Raw genomic sequence first — 23,837 nt, 5'->3', positions numbered from 1 at the left:
ATTTTGTGGCACCATACTTACTGGTGTAACTCCTCATGTAAATAGGGAAAACACGGAAGTGTTTGGTGGCTTCCCTGTTTGGTACCATAGGAATGAATGGGGCTAGGCTAAATGCTAACACATTCACAACATGCTGTACAGTGCACGCATTGAAAAAAGATAAATATGTATTAATTCGTCTAAATTGAGGTAATAACATAGTTTAATATGGCAAAAAAATGGTCGGGTCCTGATCACACTGTCAGGGCTTATTTCGCGATAACTACCGGCTGCCTATACATTATCCCTTACTTAGAATAATCCATTGAATCTGATTAGACCATTAGCATCACTCAAAAATGACCAAAGAGTTTCGATATTTTTCATATTTAAAACTTTCCTTGATTACTTTCAATAGCAGGGGATTATTTTGGGGCACTGCATAATATCACTGCGCCTGCTGCAGCCATGTTACAGCAGCAAAGTCTTTGATTATTACGCCAAAATGAGAGTATAGTTCCTAGACATATCGGCCTAGAAAATCACAACTTTTAATTTTCCATCTGTCTTAGTATACGATGTAACTACAGAAGAGTCAAGTTTAAAGTTTTTGAGCGCGATGCTAATGGTCTAATCAGATTCAATGGATTGTGCTAAGCTATGCTAAAAGTGGTACAGCCAGACCTGGAGATCAGCTGAATGGATTCCAAAACAGTAATAATCAAATGTTTAACTCTAGGGGAGCTGGAAAATGAGCATGTTTTCCAAAAAAGTGGAGTATCCCTTTAATATAATTTAAACGGATGAGTTACAAAAAAATTCACCCCTCACAGTTGTCATGAGGGGCAAAATTAGCAATACAGACCAAAACACTTTTTGTACAAGGCTGTAAACATATTATTTTCTGCTGCAAAGTTGGACATTTTAACATGGGAGTCTATGGGAATTGATTCCCTTTTGGAGCCAGCCTCTAGTGGTACGTCGATGAATTTCAGTTTAATCACTTCGGTATTGACTTCATCAGAGAGATTGGAAGGTTGCCCCTCGGTTATCATCTATGAATACAGAGAAAACTGAGACAAAACATTTTTGAAAAAACATTATTGTTGTGGGTTGTGGTGAACAGAACACCAAAAAACGAGACCTTATCAGAGAGGCTATTAAATACGCTGGCTGATATATTAAAATGTGTTTATTTTTCTTCTTCTGTCTGACGTTTAGATATTAATAAAGCAATATCGCTCTCGTAGTCATGTGATATTGCTCTATATCACCACGGCTGTGATTAGGCCAGAGTACTGGAGACAATCACAGCCATGCTGATATAGAGCCCTATTACACGACTATGAAAGCCATATTGCATTAATACAACAAGTGTGTAAAAAATCAACAACAGAGTATCTTTAAAAGCCTCTTTTGTGCATAACTACTTTCTTCCGCCATGGATTCAAAGCACCAGGATAATGTTTTGAATGTCATAACTGATGTGGGAAGAGCTCCAGACTGAAACATGAGCGCTTATACCACTATATATCCATTAGGATACGTGATAACAAGAAGTTGGTTTGTAGTCTGTGCCAATACTTGATGGCAATAGATGCACTATTAGCATGCAACCTCCTGTTAAATGTCACGCTGTCACTTATAAATCTGAAGGGGGCGGTGTTGACGATCACTAATGATTTTCCGTTTATCGTAGTACTTATTGCTTGTTTTTAGTGTCTGTGACATAAATAAACACACAATGTGTTTTAAAAGAGCATTTGAAAAAAATAGAGCGGCTAAATGTGTGTGAATATCTGCTCTGGTAAAAGATTTTTTCCAGTTACAAATATGTGACCGTATGGTTTAAACAAGCCTAATTCTAAAACGACCTGTGGAGGAATGATACAAACGGTGAACATGTGACATTCACAAAACGAGATTTTATTTTGTATTAATTTGCACTATAAAGTGTATTTAATTTTTTGGTAACTGTTAAAGCTCCCATAACACAAGCTGTTTTTGCATTTCTGATATTAATCTGGAGTACCTATAGAGTAGTATTACATCCTTTATATCTCCGAAGTGTCTTCAGTTTAATCAGATTTATAAAAGACAGATTAGTTTAGTGCCTATTTCCCAAATAACACAAAAGTCTTACTTTCCGCATGCAACTCATGGCCCGGTTGAGAAAACCAGCGTTAAATAAACACACACACACACACACACACACACACACACAAAACTCTGCTACTACCCCAGATAAACAAACAATAACCATTGTTTCCATAAGGCTGGCTTTTTTCCCCTTACATAAAAAACACACTTCATTATTCATGCCATTGTTAAGGCTTGATAGTAAACAAAGCTATCGCGTGAATTGCTGTTTGTAAGTTCTAGCATCTCTGCTGATTGAAACCCCACCCACCCGTCAATAACTTACTAAAATCATACTTATTAAAAATAAATGATACGTATAGAAACCCCTGAAACGTCAGCTGAGCCCGTAATCTAAAAAATCTTTCCGAAACTGCATTCGGCACAGAAATACTCTGTAGCACACTGTAACACGTAAATGCATTTTTGACACTTTGCCTATATGTTTAGCATGAGGAAACAACTCTTAAACGGTGTTAATAAGTCAGAATGCATGAAATACCATTGAACCACCCTTTTAAAGCAACACTATGTAGTTTCCATGTAAAAATGACTTACAGCTCCCCCATGTGGTTGAAAAGCGCAACAGTGCCTGGTATCAGACACTCTTCTGCAGGCAGGGGGAGGGGCGGGGCTGTGTTTCCTACCCTCCACCACCACTTTCAGAGTGTGCTTGTAGCAGCTAGGAGGCTGCTCAGGTTGCAGCAACAGTACAATTTGTCCAGTTAAAAATTGTTCTATCACTGAAATTATTTTAGAGACATTATTTAAAGGTAAAAAAAACTACATAGTGTTGCTTTAATGCAGTTTTCCTCTCTGGCCTACTTTAAGGGGGCGCTGCCACTGGTCATAACTCAAAATAAAAATTTATGTAAAATGCAAAACTATAAAAACCTTGATTCAATATGTATAATAAAACATTATTTTTGAGTAAGCTACCTTTTCCCCATAGGTGTTTGTTTACAGGCATGTCAAAAGCACACAAATTGTAAATTTTAAATTAGTATACAGTATATGGATGCGGTTTTATCCAACATTTATCCATGTGTTTTGATATTAGTTCAGTAAGTTGGAGCTACAATGTGTATTAATGAAGAAATTCAATGCCACATCAACAACATTACAGATCTTCGAAAAAAATAAATGATTTTTATACAAATTTTAACATTTTATTTGTTTCGTCTGTTTGGTAAGCTGTGCAGTATAGACCTTTTCCGTGTTTGCAAACAGAGATGACCTTTGTTGTGGGCGGAGCCCAACTGGTGGCAGAAAGTGACAGCTCTGCTATAGCGGTGTGAAGTGTTTAAACTGTTATTTTTATGGATCCGGTGCTCTGTCGAAGTCTGTTTCCCCTATGTTTCTCTGTAGTGTAATGTTTCTTATAGCGTTTTCACCACTTTACATTTATTTTTAGATAAATTAAAAGTTTAAATGGCTTGGCTACTGATGTGTGCATGTATGTAATGTATATGGGTTGTTCTTTATTGGTAAATCAATTATTTTTATAGTATGAATCACTAAAGTACATGTAAGAGCAATACTATCATATAATATCATTTATTAAATATTTCATTATTTTTCTGTTTTCTATTATCTCTTCCTTATAGACCGTTTCAGCAGAAACAACATAAACAAGCGGCTGTCGCGGTCCGCACGTAACTTCCGGTAAACTCCGTTAAGAATAAATAACAACAAAGTTCTTTAAACATAGTTTATTTATATAACAAGCAAAAAAACAACACATAGATTACCTAGGAAACCAAAACATTTGTTATTTTCGACGAGGCATTCGTTCAAGAGATCAGTTTAGTAACTAGTCAGACCATTAAAAAAACGAAACCGGAAGTAAGGTTCGGATCCAGACGTGTATCACGTGCGTCCGATGAAACCGTCTATATTTATAGCCTACGTGTTTGCTCTAAAATTATTATAAAACTATTATGTTTACATACAAATTAATTTGTATAGGCCTGTTTATATATTAATAAGACTTTACATCATGTGTGTGTGTGTGTGTGTGTGTGTGTGTGTGTGTTCTATATTTATATATTAATTAAGTATATAAACATAATAATTTTAGAACAAACAGGAAGAAGACATAGGTAAAGATATAAGGTAAAAAGAAATAATAGAAAACTGAAAAAAAATATGAAATATTTAATAAATGGTTATATTATTGATATTATGAACTCATTCAAATCTTTATTCCTTCTAAATAAATTATGCGTGATGAAACGCTATAAGAAATGCATAGAGGAAACAGACAGAACACCGGACATCTTCTCTAATTATTTTCTATTGTAATTATTATAAGATTTCCAAATGATTTCATCACTTCAGTCTGTCCGTTTAAGAGCTTATTGCAACCATAAACGCCTACTTTTATCTTCAAATGGTGTCTTCGATGATGGTATACTATAAAAATGAAGGCCATCTTTTTTGGCATTCCTATTTTGACACTCAACAGCACAACAAGACATTTTCTAGTGAGTTGTCTTGCTCGTTTCACTTGTGTCTAATTCATTTCCATTGTTTTTCTGCCACCACATTGTGCACGCAGCTTGCAGTGACGTAACTGTGACGTCTACTCGCAAAAGGTCTATACTTATGCAAATATTGTATTTTAGGAAAAAAATCTGTAAAAAGCAAGTAATCTGTATGTTAAGCCCCCTTAAAAATGTCAAGTGCCCCCTCAGTCATTTCATTCTGCAGCTGTGCCTGCTTTGAGTTCCCAATATGACCTTTTTAGGTGCAGACTGCAAAGGTGTACTTTTTGAAAGTGACAGCTATTTTTGGCCGTTTTTATTGTGTATGTATTGTTTAAATTAAAATTCACACTCAAAACAGTTTGTTGGCATAATTAAGTGACCAAGTCAACTTACTGTACTTACTGCAGCAAAATAGTTGCTTACAGAAGAGAAGTGCATCGTACTGCAGCGTGTATGTGGCCTTATTGAATACACCGGCAACCAAACAACAGCAGAATACATATCGCTCACGATAGGCTTGGCATTTCAAACACCTCTTCAACAATGAGCCAATAGCAATTGCCTATAGGAGAACCATTCTGCTCATGTTTTTCCATTATATACATACATACAGGATCACTCCAATACACACACGCACACCGCACACTCCTGCTGGTCTCTGCTGTCCATGGCTACCGCGTTTGATGATGACTGTAATTAACTACATAGACTGTAGGTGAAGCGGACTATAATAACAGGCTACAGCAACAGAGCTCTTTCTTTCTGATAGCAAATCTCAGGCACAACATTGAGCCCAAGGGAGAATCAGACATTTGAAGCCATAATGACTAAAAGTAATGAAAAATTTTGCTCCGAAATGTTACATTTGGGTGCTGCTTGCTGCTGTTAAAGGTGGCTTTAGCTATTTTTTTGTCAACTGGATGATAATTTTTTGTGTCTTCTTATTCAATTATAGTGTCAGGAAAAGAGAGGAAAAAAACGTCCTTAGGCGGGTTTATCATGTCACTGTTGCTTAATTTAGTTGTTCAATGCCAGCACAGATTTTTTTTAAGAAGAGGGTGCCACCTAATGGTAAAAATGAGTATTGCGGCTTTGGAGCGACTTAAAGAGATAATTCACCCAAAAATGAAAATTCTGTCATCATTTACTCTCAGGTTGTTACAAACCTATATACATTTCTTTGTTTTGATGAATGCAAAGGAAGATATTTTGAGAAATGTTTGTAACCAAGCCAATCAGAAGCACCATTGACTTTCATAATAGAAAAAAATATTTTGAAAGTTAATAGCGCTTCTGATCGGTTTAGTTAAAAACATTCCTCAAATATCTTTGTTGTGTCTAGAAGGATCAGACTGTATTTTAAAGCCACCAAACATAATTAACTATATTATTATTATTATTATTTAATTAAGAATATTAAAGTATCAGTTGCTCGTTTAAGATAAATGGTGTCCCATATGCATTTAACCCAGAAACTGTTTACACTGATTATGTCTGTTCAGGCTGTGCCATTATTCGCCCACCACGTGATGGAGGGATAAGATACAGGGGTCTGACCCAAGAGCAGGTATGGAGCATATGTTTGTGAGTTTTGTTTTGTCTGCATGTGTGTTTATATATTACAGAGGTTATATCAGTGTGTGTTTATTCTCCACGCAGATTCGTAGCGTGCAGGTGTTGCCGGTAGACTACGAAATCGAGTACATCTGCAGAGGGAACAGGGTGATCGTTGGGCCAAAGGTCAGAAAGTGTTTGCCCGATGGCACCTGGACTGATCTGACCCAGCACAGCAGATGCTGTAGGTTCAACTTTCTACTTTCCTCTGATTTCTATTCACACACAAAAACAAATCTAATAATATGGTGTGTGTGTTTCTCAGTACTGCCTTGCGCGAGGGTGTGGACGTCTCTGGAGAACGGGCGAGTGACTGTCCACCCTCCAGGCCCGGCAGTGGAGGGCACCATACTGCACTACTCCTGTCTGGAGGGTTTCATCCTGGTGGGCAGAAACAGCACGCAGTGCACTAAACTCGGCAAGTGGGACTCACCCAAACCTGTGTGCCACTGTGAGTATCAGCGTGTGGATTTTATGTTTCACAGTGATAATTGTGTATTAGTGTGTATACTAATATATATTCCCTTTTTTGCTGCTAATGTAGATGACAGACATTATACAGGTAAGATTGTTTTTGAAATCTTTACTAATGTTATGCATTTTGTAGGAATTTAGCAAAGCAATAAATGGAAATAAATGGAAAATCTTTGTCGCATTAAAAAAACATTAAAAATGTTATGATAAATAACCATTCATTATTTTGCAACCGTAAAAATGATTGCAAATTCAACTAAAATATTTTAGATATTAAATATTGTGATTTTTGCAATGTCAAAAAAAAGTTTGACATTGGACCCTGAGCTGTGTGTGCCCCTCTTCAGAGACAGACAGCAGACAGAAATGACAGAAGCAATCGGCTAAAATGTTAATGGCATTAATTTTATGCAAACAAACACTGAGGTGAATTTATCACCTCTCCAAAAATCACAGAGGTCATGTTCATTAATCGTGTGATAAGTCGATAAAGTCATTATCGCGACAGGCCTGAAATGAACATAAATGAATCATAAGGGTCATTCTTTATTTATTGAGATTTATACATTGTCCTAAGCAGTGGCGGAGTGGCAATCGGAAGAGTCTGGACTTTTCCCGGTGGGCCGGTAGTGTTTTGAGGCTGTGAGGGCCGATCTGATAATAGTTATATATTGCGAGTTATATAGCAACCCCGTCTGGGGACCTGATGTGCAGCCGCTGCCTGCCTCCCGCTGGTCAAACTGTGCAGCCTCTCTGCTCAACACAGTATATAAAAGTGTGTTCAGCAGGTCCAACCATGTCTGGGTTTTTTAAAAATATAGGGTGATCAGCAGAGGTCGGTAGAGTACTCAAAATCTATACTCAAGTAAAAGTAAAAATCTAATTATTTACTTGAGTAAGAGTAAAAAAAGTATTAGATGAAAAAACTACTCAAGTAACTACTAGTTACTACCGATCTGATAGAGAAGAAGCGTACATACCATTTTCATCTCTGTGCGTGCTGTTACTCTGTCTGACGCACCCACCGCTAGCTTAGCTTAGCACAAAGACTGGAAGTGAATGGCTCCAGCTAGCATACTGCTCCCAATAAGTGACAAAATAACGCCAACATTTTCCTATTTATGTGTTGTGATTTGTATAGTCACAGCGTGTACTAATAACAAGGTGATATGAGACACAGCCATCTTTTAACAGTATACATACTGGCAACTTTATTCTCAGAAGGCGATGCACTGCTACTTGGGCGGAGTGATTTGCACAACTCTGACCGAACTCTCTGGTCCTCACCACCGGGCTTCTCGGGTGCTGCGAGCAAATAACTCCGCCCACGTAGCAGTGCTTCCCCTTCTGAGAATATAGTTCCCTGTAGGAAATTTACAAAATATCTTCACGGAACATGATTTTTTTCTTAATATCCTAATGATTTTTGCCATAAAAGAAAAAATGATTATTTTGACCCATACCTGTAGAAAATATTGTTGGCTATTGCTACAAATATCTGTGCAAAATAATATATTAAAGGTGCCGTAGAATGTTAAACTGTATTTACCTAGGCATAGATGAATAATAAGAGCTCTGTATATGATAATGATATATCATGAGCCTCAAACACGATTGTTTTCTCATTATTATGTAAACCTTGTGCATGCAAAAGACTGCTGGAAAAATTAACACAGACTGTGACGTTAAAGTCATGATGTACGCTCCAAAATTAAATTTCACATTAAATTAATAACAATGTCACTCTAACAATGTCACATTTATAGACAAATATATTTTATATATTTTATATTTTATTATATTTTAAATCATCAACCAGGTCCGGTCCGGTCCCAATCTATAACTTTGGTTCCCGGGTCTGTTTAACATTGTGGGTAATACCCGAGTCGATCTGATTCGGAGAACACACACCCACATTTAAATAAAATAATTTGAAAACAGCAATAAAATCTAAGATGAACTGTCGCATACAAATGACGTTAATTTGCGTTAAAAAGTTTATTTTTGGTTGCTCCAGCCAGACAGCTAATCATGCATGTGTAATGTTTCTATGCCAGAAAAAAAGGTACAAAGTTGTTCCTTTTTCTGTCGCTGGGGTGGTACCCTAAAATGTACCTTTTTGGGTATAAAACACATTGAAATGTTGTACTCCAAAAGGTAGTAATACCCTAAGGACCAATTGTGTACCTTAAGGAACAATTTTGTACCAGTTAAATTTTAGGGGTACAAAACAGTTAACTGTACCTTTAATGGTACAAAATCGATCCTTAAGAAACAGAAATGTACCTCAAAAGGTACAACATTGTATTATGTTTATATACCTGTAAAGGTACAAAACGGTACCTTGGGGTACCACCCCAGCGACAAAAAAGGTACAGTTTTGTACCTTTTTTTCTGACAGTGTGGCTACTGTCAGCTTCTGCAGTGACGCAATGACTTTACCTTTGACAATTGGCTCTTTAATTTAGAAGGCGGGACTTATTCCTCCATATTGTGCGTTTTGCACTGTAGGCTACTTTGCACTTTCTCCATTTTTTATAGTAATAATATTATTAAATGGGCTGTCTTGCTGTTATATCTAATGTTTTCGCGCAGACTCTGCTCAAAGAGCACAGAAATGATAGCAAAGAAGTTAAACTAACGTCAGCATCCATGACACTGAACAAGCAATCGTTATTATAATCCAAATGGGCAAACTGTCTAAATTATTATGCAAGTTAACTCGAGAAACAAAATAATGCAAAACTGCGTTATTCATCACCGTGACTCTAAGTGGACTTTTAAGGCTGGAATAATGAGGGTTTGGGTCCAGCTTTTAAAAAATAGACAGGTCTATGTCGGTTCCGGGTTCAACTTTCAAAATAATAGACGGGTCCGGGTCAGTTCAGTGTAGCACATACACTGTTCTCTTCGGGTTCGGGTACAAATTTTTGGACCTGTGTAGACCTCTAGGCTGCAGTTGTACTATTGATGTTATAGTTATGTTTTGCAGGTCCATACAGAAAAAAAAAAAACTCATCACTCAGAAACGTCCATTAACCATTTCCAAATAATTGATTATTCCTCAAATTCTGTATCTTCATCTGATACAGGCTCAAACATAAGGTTTGATTGCACACACACAGAGCTACTAAACTGAACTGCTCTGAGAAGCAGCCAATCAGAGCAGAGCTTAACATTATTATAAGGTAATAATAGACCATTTCTTTAAAATCCTAGGGTTGTAAATGTAAAACCGTCTCTTGATAATTTTGCATCAAATAAAGCCACAAACCTTCTATGTAGATATCAGGGAACAATTTAACAGATAATTACAATGCATTCGTTGGCACCTTTAATATAAATATACAAAAATAGTAGTTTATATTATATTATTTATATTAAATAAGTTTACCTAATGCTTTTCCAATATCTTTGCAAGATATTTTTCCTGCATTTCTGCATATAATGTAACCTTGCAGAACAAAGGAAACAGCAGGTTAATTTATGTTAAGCAGGGCTTGCACAGAATTATTCGCTGTTAATCATGCAAAAACAAATGCAATCCCACATCATGCTGATGCACATTAGGATAATCTCACAACAGCAATGCAACATTCAGTGCCATTTTTCGCAGTTCATCTCCATCAGCTGTGCAAACTAAAAGCAAGGTGGGAATTCAGACGTCTTGGGCCGTGATAATCAATAAAACCTTTGCAAGATTGTGTTACTGATAAAGACTTCGGATCTGAATGGAATATTTGCTTACTACTTAGTAAATACTGTTTATAAAACTGTAATTAAAAAGTTAACATTACAATGTAAAACATTTGCTGTAGTTATGCGTGACTTACTGTAGATTTTATGTTATTTTATTTACTGGCAACAGTTTGTTCAAAGTTAAACATTAACAAGTCTTTATCTTTAAATAATAAAACTATAATGCAAAGCATTCTGTGAACCAGAAATCCTCATCAACCTTTTTCTGTTTTTCCTTCAGATTTTGGTTCCCAGAATGCTTTGCATGAGGTTTTATTTTATATTTTTATTCTGTAAAGATAAAGACTTGTTAATGTTTAATGTTTAACTTTGAACAAACTATTGCCAATAAATAACATACATTTAAATCTACAGTAAGTTACTAGCAAACAGCAACTTACAGACATTTTTAGCAGTTTTCTTGTTATTGTAAATATGTTGCTAACGAATATTATCTATTTATAATAATGGTATGTTTAAAAAGATCCAGTGTGGGTTTTAGCCTACTCCTCAATTGCTCCTCCCTTCATGTAGTGGCAGTGTTGATTTGAAATACATTTTAAGGTGTCCACGGAAATGAAAGAGTTAAATGAAATTCTTCTTCCCTGTCATAAGGGGGCAGTGTTGAATGCATGAATGAATCAATCAGTACTTCAAATATTAACCACAGGGTGGCAGCATAAGACACATTAAAGTCAGCCATGCAATACAAATGATGTGTCAGATGATGGCAGTAGTATGCAATAAACTTCCCTGTAAACTGATGTTATCTTTAAAACTGCACTGATGAGAGTCCTTAGCACGCATATCGGATGTTTATTAAAACATAAATCACACTGAATAGGTTCGCAATACAGCATCACATACGGATTCAACAGTTGACACCTGACCTAACACGCGTGACCTTGACCTTCATGGGAATAATATGTTGCTCATCCTCTGTGTTTTGGCATGTATGCGTGTGAAGCTGAGTGCAGATCAGCCCCTGGTGTTTGCTAAATTGATTAATGGAGGTGTCACCGTCTCAATATGGCAGTTGATGTCTGCGCACCAGCAGGGCTCGGAGAGAGGGTTGGTGATGGAGGGCCGACCAGCAGGAAATGAAAGAGGAGAGGAAGATGAAAATGAAGGAAGGGAAATGAGATGGAGAGAGAGTAGATGAGGAAAAGTAAATGAGAAAGGGAGGGTAGACAAAAGCATGGACTTTGGAAAAGAAAGAGAGGGAGTGCGGACTAGGTAGGTAGAGCAAAAGCAATTTAAGAGGGATGGAGAGAGTAGATGATTTATGCGCTACATCTACTTAGTAAATGGTGTTTTCTCAACACTTGTACCTGACTTGCATATCTGTGTGGACTGTGGGACGAAACCTACCATAACACAAGCAGAACACGCCAGCTGTACACAAAAAGGCCTCCTAGCTCAGCTAGTGATCAAACTGGGGACCTTTGCTTTTAGGCAACTGATCCGCTGTGCCACTCCAAGGGACTGTGATGGACAGTGAGTGAGACAGGGAGGGACTGTGGGGGACAGTAAGTGACTTTTGGAAGGGAAAAGGGGGGACAGCGAGTGATTGTGAGAGTTTACTTCCTGACGTCCACAGTCACTTACTTGCCGCAGTTCCGTTACCCTTTAAATTGCGCAAATTGACATTGCGAACTGAAAATACGGCCAATTTCGCAAAAACTCCCATATATGGCACTTGCATGAGGTGGTTTTAAAGGCAATTCGGAAAAGGTGTTTTTCGCAAAACCGCAATGGAGAAACAGATTATTCGCGTTTTTAGGTCACCTGATGCAAGTCACTTAATCATTATTTGAAGATGACGCAGTATGTATTAAAACCTCCCAGAAATACCTCAACACGTGTCTGTTCCCAAGTATAAGAGGTGTTCCTTGGCAATAATGTTTGGATAAGACTCCTACATCCTTTTTTGATTAAAAAAATTACTATTACCTTAAAGAAACACCTATACGTTACCGCTCCTAAGTATAAGAGGCTTTCCTGTTTGGATAATAATCTTACGTTGGCATGGGACAGTATGAAATTTTGGCGGTATGATAACCTTAAGCAAAAATACCGCGGTTTCATGGTGTTGCGGTATTGCCATTGCAACACTAAAATGTGTTGTTTTCAAATGTCTGCATATACAAACAACAACTTTTTAACTGGACACAATACATTTTATTTTTAAGCAACATACAACATGTATGTCAGGTCTTAAATTATAATATTCTTTCAAAAAATTATAAAATTACAATGTATTAATATTAATAATATTAAATGTAGCCATCAAATCGATTACTGTAAAAATTCAATCAATCAAAAAATCTATTAAATAATTATTAACTTAATTATTTAACTTAATGTGTGTAAACACAGCTTATACCTTGAAAACGGTATCACTTAAAATTTTAGTGGTTTTGAAACCTTGACTCTTTAAAGGTGCAGTGTGTAATTTTTAGAAGGATCTCTTGACAGAAATGCAAAATAATATACAAAACTATATTATCAGGGGTGTATAAAGACCTTTTTAAAATGAACTGTTATGTTTTTATTACCTTAGAATGAGACTTTTTTTATGTACATACACCGAGGGTCCCCTTACGTGGAAGTTGCCATTTTGTGGCGCCATGTTTCTACAGAAGCCCTTAACGGACAAACTTTTTTTACTAAGTTGTCTCCAATGATGACATGTTTTTCCGGTGGCGGCTACCGTAGCTTCTCTATGCATTTCAAATGCAAGGGGTGAGCAGTGGACTGAGCCGTTGGTTGCAATTCACAACCTCACCACTAGATGGTGCTAAAATTTACACACTGCACCTTTAAAACCTCGGTATACCTTGAAACGGGTAACCGGCCCATGCCTACGTCTCCTTCGGTTAAAAATTATGTGGATGTGATATTAGTAAACCTACCAGCATCAGTCGATGTTATGTTTGGAATTACTTATTGCGAAAACAAAAACTATGTTTTAGTCACAAATCATTGGTTAATGGAAACAATACACAATAGTTTTTGTCGCAGCTTTTGTCCCCACTGTTCGAATCGGCGGTGGTGCTTGTCTGGGACTGCCGTTTACTTTCAGGTCCAATCAGATAAAAAAATATTGCCACTGGGTCAGATTGGACTCGGGTCTAATTTTCTCGGATTTGTCTTGAATTTGGACTTTTAAAAAAAGTGTTTTTGCACCTCGGGTAATGTATAAAGTGATTTTGTTCATTTCGGGGGGCAGGTACATTTCTTTGGATCTGAGAAGATCAGTATACGTGAGAAGCGGGTTTGATCCAAATGCAGTTTTATTGAAGCACATCCAAAGACAGGCAAGGGTCACAAATCATGCAAACATATACATCAAAGGTAATCCAAACTCAGAGTCAAATAATCCAGGCGTAGGTCAAGGCAGGTGGCAAACATTCGTAAATGATATCCAGGCACGGGTAATACACAGAGGAACACAGAAACAGGATTAACGCTTGATGATGACAATCAACAATACTTCGCAACATGGATGAGTTCTAAGTGAGCTTATATAGTCCGGATAATGGCTAACAGGATGCAGGTGTGATGAACCGGTTAGTGCAAGGGATCATGGGTATTGCAGTCCAGAGGCATCATGAATCTGTTAGCATTTAGCCTAGCTAGCCCCATTCATTCCTTATGATCCAAACAGGGATGATTTTTTTACGTTTTGCGGCACACAGTAACGCCCGATTTCCACCAACTGCGGAGCGGTTGCAGATCAGCTTCGCTGTGTTACGACTCCCCACCAGTTCCGTATTTGTTGGAGAGTGGCTGCGTGCTGAAGTGACGAGGACCCATGAGGTCTCACAAATTCACATGATGATCGCGCGATATCTAGTTTTGTCTCCGCCCATTATGACGTTAAATTATGACGTTTTTACAAACCAGCCCAGATTACAACACGAGATCTCGAGAATAAATTCAGGTATGATCACGCGGGAAAGTCATGGCTCCGCCCTGCGGAGCTATACGCCATCCGGTCAAAATAGAAGATCTGCGTATTTGTGCCGGAGGGCTGCGGATGGCCAGAGCTGTGACGGATTCGGAACGCAGTCAGTGGAAATACACAAATTGACTTGAATGGAAACCGACTGACTCCACCGTCGTTCCGGAGCGGATACGCAGCCTTTCCGCAGTCGGTGGAAATTGGGGGTAACATCATCACTCCTGACTACTCCCCCTCTCGCTTAAAGTTTCGTCAATATTACTGCGGCCGAGGTCGAAGTGCTGCAAACTAAGTGCTCTTCCGCCATACAATATAGTTCTCATTTTTATCCGCTTAAAAAAACGTTTACTTACACGTGTAACTACTCAGGTAACAGTCTTTAAATAGGGAAAACATGGAAGTGTTTGGTGGCTTCTAAATTCATCCCTGTTTGGATCATAAGGAATGAATGGAGCTAGGCTAAATGCTAACAAATTCACGACGCGCTGTACAAAGATTAAGTGCACGCATTGAAAAAAGATAGTTATGTTTTAATTTAAAATTAAGTTGAGGTAAGAACATAGTAAAATATTGAAAAAACAGTGGGGTTATCCTTTAAGAGATGGTGAATGGCTGTCACAGTGAGGGACTGTGGTGGAAAGTGGAAGGTTGGTTTGGACAATGGGACATGATGTTCTAGCAACTTTTTGCGATGGTACATTTGGGCTTTACCACTTTATAAAATACCTCACTTCAGAGATACATCCTGTACCTAATACAGAGAAACATCTCCAGTTGTTATGCAGAGGTGTAGTTCAGTTTGAGGATGCTATAATGAATGGCAATCCAGGGCTGGAGCTTATTTTTTATGTTTTGCTAAGTGGTTACAGTTGTTATCAGTCACAGAAAGCAACATCTAGCACACGGCTTGACACACACTTCATCCTCTCGATTTTCTGCAGCTCATTATCCATTTCAGTGAAATCACAAAACTAATCGGAAATTATTGTGGTAATGTACATCTAATGTTTTGGTTTATTAAAAAACATTAAATTACAATGTTTTTTTTTACTGGAACTCCTTCATAAGCTATATTAATTCAATATTTGGTATACTGGAAATATTTGGTTAAAACTATATTTGTTTATAATTAAAATGATATAGATGTATAAGTGAAGCTATAAAATTAATTGTAACAAGCTCAACAGATATCGAGAGGATTTTTGATTTTACAGTACAAACAGATGATATATAATTCTTATAAAAACTAGATTTGTGCAGTCGTGTATGAAACATTTGCTTATGCAAGTCACCATAATGATAGTGTATTGTGGGTGGTAGCCAGGGTGTTGCTATTACATCGCTTTGTGGTTGCTGAGGAGTAGGTCAAAATGAAAAAGTAAAAAACAAGTTTCAATTTTATTCTCAGTCCTAGATATTGTCTAGTTCCCTCCTTCAATGTCTCCAGGAGTTTTTCACCTGTTTCATCATCCGCCTGCCTTTTCTTAACAAGCAGTGCAATCGGAGCAATCACTCCATAGCACAAATGATTGAGAAGTTGCATGTTTTTACTTGCCATTGTTGATTTAAATAAATGAAGATATGAGTGCTTTCTGAGGCGGTTTTAGGATTTCATATTTAGGGAGGCTTAGCCCTCAGTGAGAATGTGAAGAGACCACTGTGATGCTTTTTTAAATGCGCAGACCACTTATAAGTCACCATGCATGTGGAGAACAGCAAACAAGGCTTAAACTTAATTTATTCCTCTTATTTTATTGGCATTCCCTGTTTTTGCATTTTTTTTATCAGTGAATTGGTAACACTTTACAATAAGGTTGTATAACATTGGTTAAAGGGGTCATATCATGAAAATCTGACTTTTTCATGTTTAAGTGCTATAATTGGGTCCCCAGTGCTTCTCTCAACCTTGAAAATGTGAAAAAGATCAACCCAGTAACTTAGTTTTGGTAAACCATTCTCTGCAAGCATGTGAAAAAATAGGTCATTTAAATTTCGCCTGTTTTGCGACGCAGGTAGCAAGTTTAATTATAATAATACCGCCCCTTAATCTGTACTATCCAACCACGGCACAGCCATTTAGTGCAGAGAGAAAAAGAGAGAAAATAATTGACGGCACAACTGAGTTTCAATTTCAACAAACCACTATTATGTTGATCAGTGTTTATATTTTATTACCCCATTTGCATTTAAAAGGACACACCCAAAAAGGCCTACAAAGTTACAATTTTGTCTACAATTGTATAATAAATTATCTATATGGTATTCTAAACTTTACATATTTACTCTGGGGACACACCAAAGATTTATTTTACATCTTTAAAAAAATCTCATAATATGACCCCTTAGTTCTCATATGTCTGCAGCATTTTTTAATCTTTTTTCATGTTTTTAAGCATTTACTTATGCATTTTTAAAATCAAATGTTGAAACTCCTAGGGCTGGACAATAATTCAATATCAATATTTTTGCGTTATATATTTTATAATAACAGTGATATTTCGATATGCATTACAGCGTCCCTTGGCCATTCACACACGTCTAAAAACACGTGTTAAATTTTCTTTCTTCCAAATCGCACTCCCATGGCATCTTTTGTAACTAAGCAACAATGAGCTGCGCTGTTCGAGACGGCGAGGGAAACGGAATTCCTCATCGGATTTAAATTGCTCATCTGTACCTTGCGTCAAATCATATTATTGTTACTATGTGATCAATTACTCTGGTTGGGACTTTGGAGTGTTTGATACAAATTAAAGATGAATATCAATTTATAGACTTGGCAAATTCATTTGTTCAGCAGTTTGTATGTACAGACATTCATTGTAGGCATTCTTTGCAGTTTATTCCAAGGCTTTTTTAACATTCATACCGTTATTGGATTTATACCGTATCGGCTGAAATGTAGAAGTATCTTTCGATAGAATATTTGGCCATATCTTCCAGCCCTAGTAACTCCTAACAATATAATTAAAGGAATACTCCACTTTTACTTAAAAATTCCAAATAATTTACTCACCCCCATGTCATCCAACATGTTTTTTTCTTCGGTTATAAATAAAATAATTTTTTTTTAGGAAAACATTCCAGAATTGTTCTCCATATAATGAACTTTAGTAGACCTCAACAGTTTAAAGCAGAGTCCTGCAACGGATCGGGTACCCGCGGATACCTGCCTAAAAGTGTCTAAAACGTGTTGATTGTGACATTCCTAAAGTTCACGGGCTGGGAAGCGGGCGGATAATTAACTCCATACGGGCGGGTAGTAGCGCGAATGAAATATGTGCAATATTTGTATGTCTAAATTACCATTACACACGAAACAAATAACATTTGACCCATCACGTCACCACCACTGCGACAGTGCGCAACCTTTGTTGATGCTTCTTGTAGCTTAGTTTAAGCGAGCGTTGCAGGAGTTGCATAAAGTTTTGCCGTTGATAGCTGGAAGCTGAGAACATCTTCTCTTAGAAAGCATTTAGAGCCGAGACTTGTAGGAGCACAGCAGGGGTTGTGTAGGTAGGTTGTATTTTTTCTTGTTCTTTTTTTCATTAATAGGTCTATTTGTGTATAGTTATCAGGTTCCATAGCCTATTTAGGTGCCAATGGTAGGCTACTTGAATGGCACAAAAACAAAGCGCACTTTAGCTTGTTTCATTAGCCCATTCATGACACTGTTGTCGTGATGTTGAGAGAGGTATGAGATAAAAAATAAAGCACTTTAATTGGAATGATTTTAGCGTGTTTGATTTCTGCATGTGCAATTTATGCGTGTGCGGGTACGGGTCAGGAAACAAGCCAAATATTAATGGGTCTGGGCGGGTGCGGATTTAATTTTGATATTATCACGGGTGACGGGTCGGATCTGGTGCTGAACTTTAAGGGACCAAAAATGGACCCATGCTGTTAAAATTGCAGTTTTGACGCAGCTTCAAAGGGCTCTAAATGATCCCAACTGAGGCATAAAGGTCTTATCTAGCAAAACAATCCTAATTTTCGCCCTAAAAGTATTTTTAAACCACAACTTCTCATCTTGCACTAGCTGTGTGAAGCGCTAGTGTGACCTTAAGTATTGCATAATCACATCGAAAGGTCACTTGTTACATATGTCAAACGCACCCTTGCGGACCATTTTAAACAATAAATTGACACAAAGACATTCATTGGTATCATTCCACATACAACAACATCGGAACGTTCCTCTTTCTTCACACTTGTAAACACTAGAGTGGTAGTTTCACAAGTGATTACATAATGCGTATGGTCAGGCTGGTGCAAGACGAAAAGTATTTTTTGTGGCAAAAATTTGGATTGTTGGGCTGGAATAAAAAATTCATTTTGTTAACGATTAATTTAGCGTTTCTTTTTTCAATGCATCGATTATTCTAACAATTCATCATATCAGTCCGATTCGAATTCGATTTGAACCAACACAGAAACGAGTGCCGCCAGCTCGCGCTGCTCATGCGGTGGGATGGATGCTTGTTAACATGGGCGCTGAAAACAACACGCGCCGCTTATGCACGCACTGCTCACACTTGCTGTGAAACCGACGTGGACTGGAGCCACTCGCGTTGCAACTACTCTACGGCGTGGCCTTTTTGGGTCTGACGGATCCACGCGCATATTTTGCGTCGCCGTATTTTTTGCGTCGACGTCGTCGATTACATTGACGTGTTGTCCCAGCCCTATTCGCTAGATAAGACCCTTATGCCTTGATGGGATCATTAAGAGCCCTTTGACGCTGCATTGAAACACCTACTTAAACTACTGACATCTACTTAAAGGTGCTCTAAGCGAATTCACGCGTTTTAGGCCATAAAACATTTTTTGTTTCATACAGTAAACATCAATATCTGCTAGCTGCCTGTCCCCTGAAAAACGCAGTCTCTGTAGACAGCCCATGCTCCGCAAACTCCAACAAAAACAAAGTGGTCAAACCTACCACTACGAAACATAACAAAAGTGTTCCAGCCAATAAACGACAAGAAGGATTTGAGAGGGGGGTTGGGCGCATTCATGACTCTTTCAGAAAACACGGAAGGGAGCGGGAGGAGTTAGCTACGCTCTTTTTTTTTTTGACAACACTTCGAACGTCAACAAGAAGTAACTTCACACAGATTCACTTAGTTCGCTTTTAAGTCCACTATATGGAGAAAAATCCTGAAAAAAGAAGATATGGAGAAAAATAATAATTTCCTCTCGACTGAACAAAGAAAGATATAAACATCTTGGATGACATGGGGGTAGTTAAATTATTCAATTTTGTTATGCAAGTGGAATATTCCTTTAAAGTGTAACTAAACCCCTGGTCAGAGCCTGACTCCACCCACTGGCAATATTTGAAAAATGCAAGAAAAGTGGGCAGATCCCAACGGAGATAGAGGGGACGAACTAGTGTGTGGTGAGATCGTAACAAGGGCGTGGTGAGCTTGAATCTGCTTACGTCACGAGTAATTTTTTGGACTCAACATCCAATAGGAAAATTCAACTGCAGTAGCCACCGTTTAACCTGAAGAGGGCAGCACTCAGACGTTTTTACACAATATATTGTAGTATTGAAACACTTTATACCCAAATGTCAAAAAACTTACTAAAATCAATGAACAGCACTAATAAAGCATCATTCTTACAGATCGTTAACTTAAAAAAGTTGGTTTAGGGTTTAGTTACTCTTTAATGTACAATAAACTCAAATATTGGCATTAACTAATATCAACATAGAATAATACATGCCAAAAAAACGGTTAGCTACTGCATTAACTAATGTTAACCATTTTAATGAACAATTTATAAAATATTTAAATTTGAGTAAATTATTTTTAAAGTAGAAATTATACTGCTAAAATAAATTTTGGTACTAATACAGTTAAAAGTTTTACATGGGCTAGAGCCACCCCTAAGTGCTTTTACAAGCACCTTACAGATCTAAATAATGACAATGTACTATTGGAGAGAAGGAAGTATTGAAAGTCTTGGCATTGAATACACTGTCAAACCATTTAAAATAAAAGAGGCACTGTGTGTGGAAATCCTTTAGCCTTAGTGGGCAAGACAGAATGATTTGGTTTATTGATTGATGAAATAGCTAAGAATGAGTATAATGAAGGCTTGTGTCTGCTGTGGGTTGTAGTCATTAGACAAGCACATTGCTGCTCTCCAGAGAGAAGAACTTAAGAGATGCTACAGTTCAGTATTGCTGTTCAGAGTGAAGCGTCGTGATTGGTTTGCTCCCAACATACAGCATGCCGCATTAGAGGATTTTAATTATGAGAGGATGCACACAGAGAGTGCAGTCAGTCTCTCTCTCTCTCTCTCTCTCTCTCTCTCTCTCTCTCTCTCTCTCTCTCTCTCTCTCTCTATGTGTCTCATGCTGTGACTTTGCCACCTATCGACAGAGCCCACAGCAAGCAAAAGGTCATTTTATGAAAGCATTTTATGAAAGATTCATGAATTCATCATGCTTGTTGAAACTGGTTTGTATTTATCAGTCTCGCATGCGAAAATTTACATACTTACTTCACTAGCTAGTTTTGCTATTTGTGTTTATAAATATAAAAAAGGAAAACATATTTACATGGCTTTGCAACACCCCAAAATTTTGTACCTGTTTCTGCATTCATGGTTCATCCGCGTGCAATGGACCATGCGAGCAAAACCGCAATGAATAAACAAGGGCCATCTCAATCTCTCCTATTCGGTGTAGTGTTTCATTTAAAAGTGCTAATAAATTATTCAAGAACAATCATGGAATGTAAGGACCTGAAATGGCAGAAGCACCTCGCACCTCCGGCGTGTCAAAACAAGCGCGTTTGCGACTCGCGCTCCCGTATCTGCACCTGCGAGCGCATCGGCAGGATAAAACACATCGCAGTTACTGACGTGTCAGCAGCTCGAAGAGACTATCCGAAAATGGCACATCTGAAATATCTACCGGGTGACATCTAACAAGACTCTACATGAACTACAACGCATCTGATTCCTTCACAACAATGCATAAACCATCCATCTCTCTGCCTCTGCACAACTCACTACAATGATGCGAGGCTATTCTGGATGGTTGCCAGGCGATGATATGTGGTTGCTAAGGTGGTCTTTAGTTTGTTACTATGGAATTGCCAGGGTGTCTAGGTGGTTCAATATTGTAAAGTGTGCCGTATTTTAGACACTTAATCTGCACTTTAATAATGTATGCTTAATAAAATACCAAACACAATGGGATTTATTACAGATGTGAAAGTGGGATTAATTATTTAAAACGCAGCACAAACACATTTTAGGCGATTTCAAATTCGTTTGTAATCAATTGGTTTTAAATTATAAACATTTTGTATATAGACAGTATATGAAGAGCTCAGAGGCAGGCTACACACCACCTCCATCAAAAACGTGATAATGATATTAATCGTATACTCTTGCGACATGTACGCTCATCAAATATTTTCCCTTTAAATCCGCTTAATTCTGACCTCAGGCCATTCAGAAATAGCGGTCTGTTGGCAGAATCCAATAAATGCCTTGACGATTCTTCAGCAAAGTTGAAAATGTTTATAATTTGTCATATATATATATATATATATATATATATATATATATATAGTTCAAATTAAGTAAAGAGCATTTTTTTATAACTTACCAGATTGTCCGACCTCCTTATTTACTTTCTTTCAAGCAAGATCTATTTTATTCCCGTTTCTAAAAAAGTACGAAGATGTGTTGTACAGTTCAGGTGTACACATACAGCGACGATGATTTTGTCCTCTATTGTTGTTTCGTATTTCTGAGCAAGCTCCTGATCGGTTAACGCAGTGCGAATATCTGCCAAAGTTCTGATTTTTGAACTTACAATGTTATGTGTGTCAAATGCCCGAAATTTGTGACGCTTTATTTATGCAAATCGCGTCACAAACATTGTATCGCATCTTTGCATCAATTTAACATGTAAATCACTCAAGCTTAAAGCTTCATTCGCTTCTGGTGTGAATGCACCATTACTGTTACCTCTGCCAGTAACAACTGCAGAATAGTTCACCCAAAAATGTAAATTCTGTCATCATTTACTCACCATGGAAGTCAATGGGGCCTCTGATTAGGTTGGGGTTACAAACATTTCTCAAAATATCTTCCTTTGTGTTCATCAGAACAAAGAAATGTATACAGGTTTATAACAACATGAGAGTGAGTAAATGATGACAACATTTTAATTTTGGGGTGAACTATCTCTTTAATAAACGTAATTGTAAAAGTGGCTAAGAAGAGTAAAGTTTTTATAAAACCAGGTCTAGAAAAGAAAAAGTAATAGCATCATTTGAAATACAACTTGTTTTAATATTTTGCCTCTAATGCATGAAATTCATACATTTTTAAGTATAACTTCAGTATTAAGAGTCCAAACGCCCTGTAGTGCGTTTGCCGTCACGGTTCATTATTTTGAAAACTTCCTACAGACGCCGAAAGTAAACACAACTTCTGTGACTGCACAAAATTCATCAATATTTAATGGACCGAGCGATCTTCAGTTTATGATTGGTTGTCTTTTGCTAAACAGCTTGGAAGTACTACACAATATAAAGCTTTGGCACCACAAGCTACTCTGTGGCAGGTCTTTATAAACCAGAGGCTTTATTAACATAGAAGATAACTCTGGGGTTAAGTGTAGTCTGAAAAGCCCACAAGAAATCTGATCCGCATGAAGTTCTCACAGTTATAATCTTGCAGGTTGCAATGCGGTAAGCCGGCAGCGGTTGGCCTGGAAGTAGTGGGATGATGCAACTATCATTAACTTGGTGATTTATCTGTGTATCTGCTGAACCCCAGCACCTCCATCATTCTCAATGATCATCAGTTTAGCCGAGGTTAAGTGGCTCACCTGCGGGCTGCGTTTAAGAGAAACGGTCCACGTTGCATTTTAGTCCTTCAGGGTAGGCTCTTGAATCCTGCTCTTCACCCCGTTCCCCTTTTATTCTGAACCTCTCACACTTCTTTCCCTGAATAACTGTTAATAATGTGGCCATTGATTTGAATCCGAGCATTCTTTGCCCTTGAAGGCTACGTATTTGAAAATAAATAGTTGTGTTGTGTTGATTACATTCGGCTGTGGCTGCTATGTCGTAATTATTCACGTAACAGAGGCCTTTTTAATGAGCCTCTCCGTAACACATTGCATGTTCCGTGTTACTCCATAGCTACATTACAAATGCGTGCGTGGGGTACTGATGCAATGGCATCCAAATTGTTACATAGTTGTCTTCCCTCCCTTGGAATCTCTCTTTACCTTCGGAGATCCCGGATACACCAGCTTCAAACTTCTAATTGTATTCATTGTGGCCACAAAGGTGAAGAGAAACACAGGGGTGCACAAAAAAACGCAATGAGCACCCCAGTGACAACTCGCCATAACAGAGATGGGCCATAAACATGAAGGATTGCAGAGTCAGAAA

At 37.7% G+C, this 23,837-nt stretch overlaps 1 protein-coding gene across 2 annotated transcripts in view; it reads left to right on the top strand.

Moving 5' to 3' along the window:
• gabbr1b (gamma-aminobutyric acid (GABA) B receptor, 1b) overlaps window positions 1-23,837 on the top strand; it is a 148,070-nt gene that overhangs the window by 51,497 nt on the left and 72,736 nt on the right. For both annotated transcript variants that reach the window (XM_065293708.1, XM_065293717.1), the window contains exons 3-6: window positions 6,110-6,174; window positions 6,267-6,405; window positions 6,487-6,672; window positions 6,766-6,783. In XM_065293708.1, coding sequence (XP_065149780.1) covers window positions 6,110-6,174; window positions 6,267-6,405; window positions 6,487-6,672; window positions 6,766-6,783 — 408 coding nt within the window. The remainder of the gene's footprint in view (window positions 1-6,109; window positions 6,175-6,266; window positions 6,406-6,486; window positions 6,673-6,765; window positions 6,784-23,837) is intronic.

This window comes from Paramisgurnus dabryanus, chromosome 19, assembly GCF_030506205.2.
Source record: "Paramisgurnus dabryanus chromosome 19, PD_genome_1.1, whole genome shotgun sequence".
NCBI lineage: Eukaryota > Metazoa > Chordata > Actinopteri > Cypriniformes > Cobitidae > Paramisgurnus > Paramisgurnus dabryanus.
The sequence above is the reverse complement of the archived record's forward strand: the minus strand, read 5'-3'. Positions and strand labels throughout refer to the sequence as shown.